At 39.7% G+C, this 1226-nt stretch overlaps 1 protein-coding gene across 1 annotated transcript in view; it reads left to right on the forward strand.

The window, feature by feature from the left end:
- The window catches only part of lamb3 (laminin subunit beta 3), a 26054-nt gene that overhangs the window by 22192 nt on the left and 2636 nt on the right, over positions 1–1226 (forward strand). The window contains exons 13-14 of the mRNA XM_015399233.1: positions 741–882; positions 974–1150. Of these exons, the coding sequence (XP_015254719.1) occupies positions 741–882; positions 974–1150 (319 nt within the window). The remainder of the gene's footprint in view (positions 1–740; positions 883–973; positions 1151–1226) is intronic.

Here is a 1226-nt window from a genome sequence, read left to right on the forward strand (position 1 = left end):
TTTTTTATTTTTAGAAAATGCAATATTGACGAAAATACAAAAATGTACAAAAAGAAACCCATGCCTCTAAAAAATACAAAAGAATAAAAAAGTAAGAAAAAGGAAATATTGCCACCGGACGTTATTCTGTTTGCGCACGCGCAAATGAGCTGATGGTACGGATCGGGTAATGACAACCCCCCCTACCCTATTAAAGGAACATTTTTCTACAATTGTGGATGATAACTTCCTTAGACTTTATTTTCTTAGTTTTATAACTAATGGTAACTTTTAACTTTGCATCATCTTGAATAGCTGTTTATTTTGGTGAACAACAGGTTGGGGCAGCACCGAGTCCAACCACAAAGAAATAATTGTCTGGATAAAACTAATTATTTTGATGGTTTTTATTTAATTTAAAAATGAACAGGCCATAATGAAAATGGACTTAAATTAAAAGAAAACTAATGACTCTATTTTTAAAATGTAAGGAGTAGAAAGTAAAAAGTTGTCTAGAAAATTGTTATTCCAATAAAGTATAGATAGCCAGAATTTCTACTTAAATATAATGAAGTATTTGTTACTTGATGCCTCTGTTGCTAAGCTAGTTAGAATTTATATAAACTTGTTCTCTGCACCTTATGTTTGAATCTGTAAGCAGCGTTTATGGAGCTGCACAGAGCAGCTTTTTACGAAAGCTAAAGCAATAAATGATGAACGTGTTAATGAGTGGGAAAACTGTTGCTGTGGCACATTAACAGGGACAAGGCTCTGGAAGCCAAGGATGACGTCACTGAACTCCTGGAGGACTTGGATTCAACGAAAAGTTCCTTCCCTGACTTGGAGGGAAAACTGCAGGACAGCATGGATCTCATCCAGAACCTGAACAAAGACCTGACCCAGGTAGGAAGATTAAACCCTCAGTTTAACATTCATTCATCAATTGAAGAAAAACTTCCCCTCACTGTTTAATTGATTCAATTCCTCGATGAAGGCTGAAGGCCAGCTGACGCCAGCAGAGAAAGCTCTGGACGATACTGGAGCGCTGATGCCGCCAATGAAGGAAACGGTAGACAGACTGAAAGAGCTGCTGCAGGACGCAGAGCAGAAGGCTCCTGATGCTCTGGAGGACGCACAGGAAGCCGTGGAAAAGGCAGCCGCTGCAGAGCCGGTACGTTCCTCCAGCAAATAATAACCTAAACCCAGGGGGGGATTCAGGAAATGTGGGGCCCTAGGCAAAGACAGGC

The sequence above is a fragment of the Cyprinodon variegatus genome, unplaced genomic scaffold (genome assembly GCF_000732505.1).
Source record: "Cyprinodon variegatus isolate N-32 unplaced genomic scaffold, C_variegatus-1.0 Scaffold998, whole genome shotgun sequence".
NCBI lineage: Eukaryota > Metazoa > Chordata > Actinopteri > Cyprinodontiformes > Cyprinodontidae > Cyprinodon > Cyprinodon variegatus.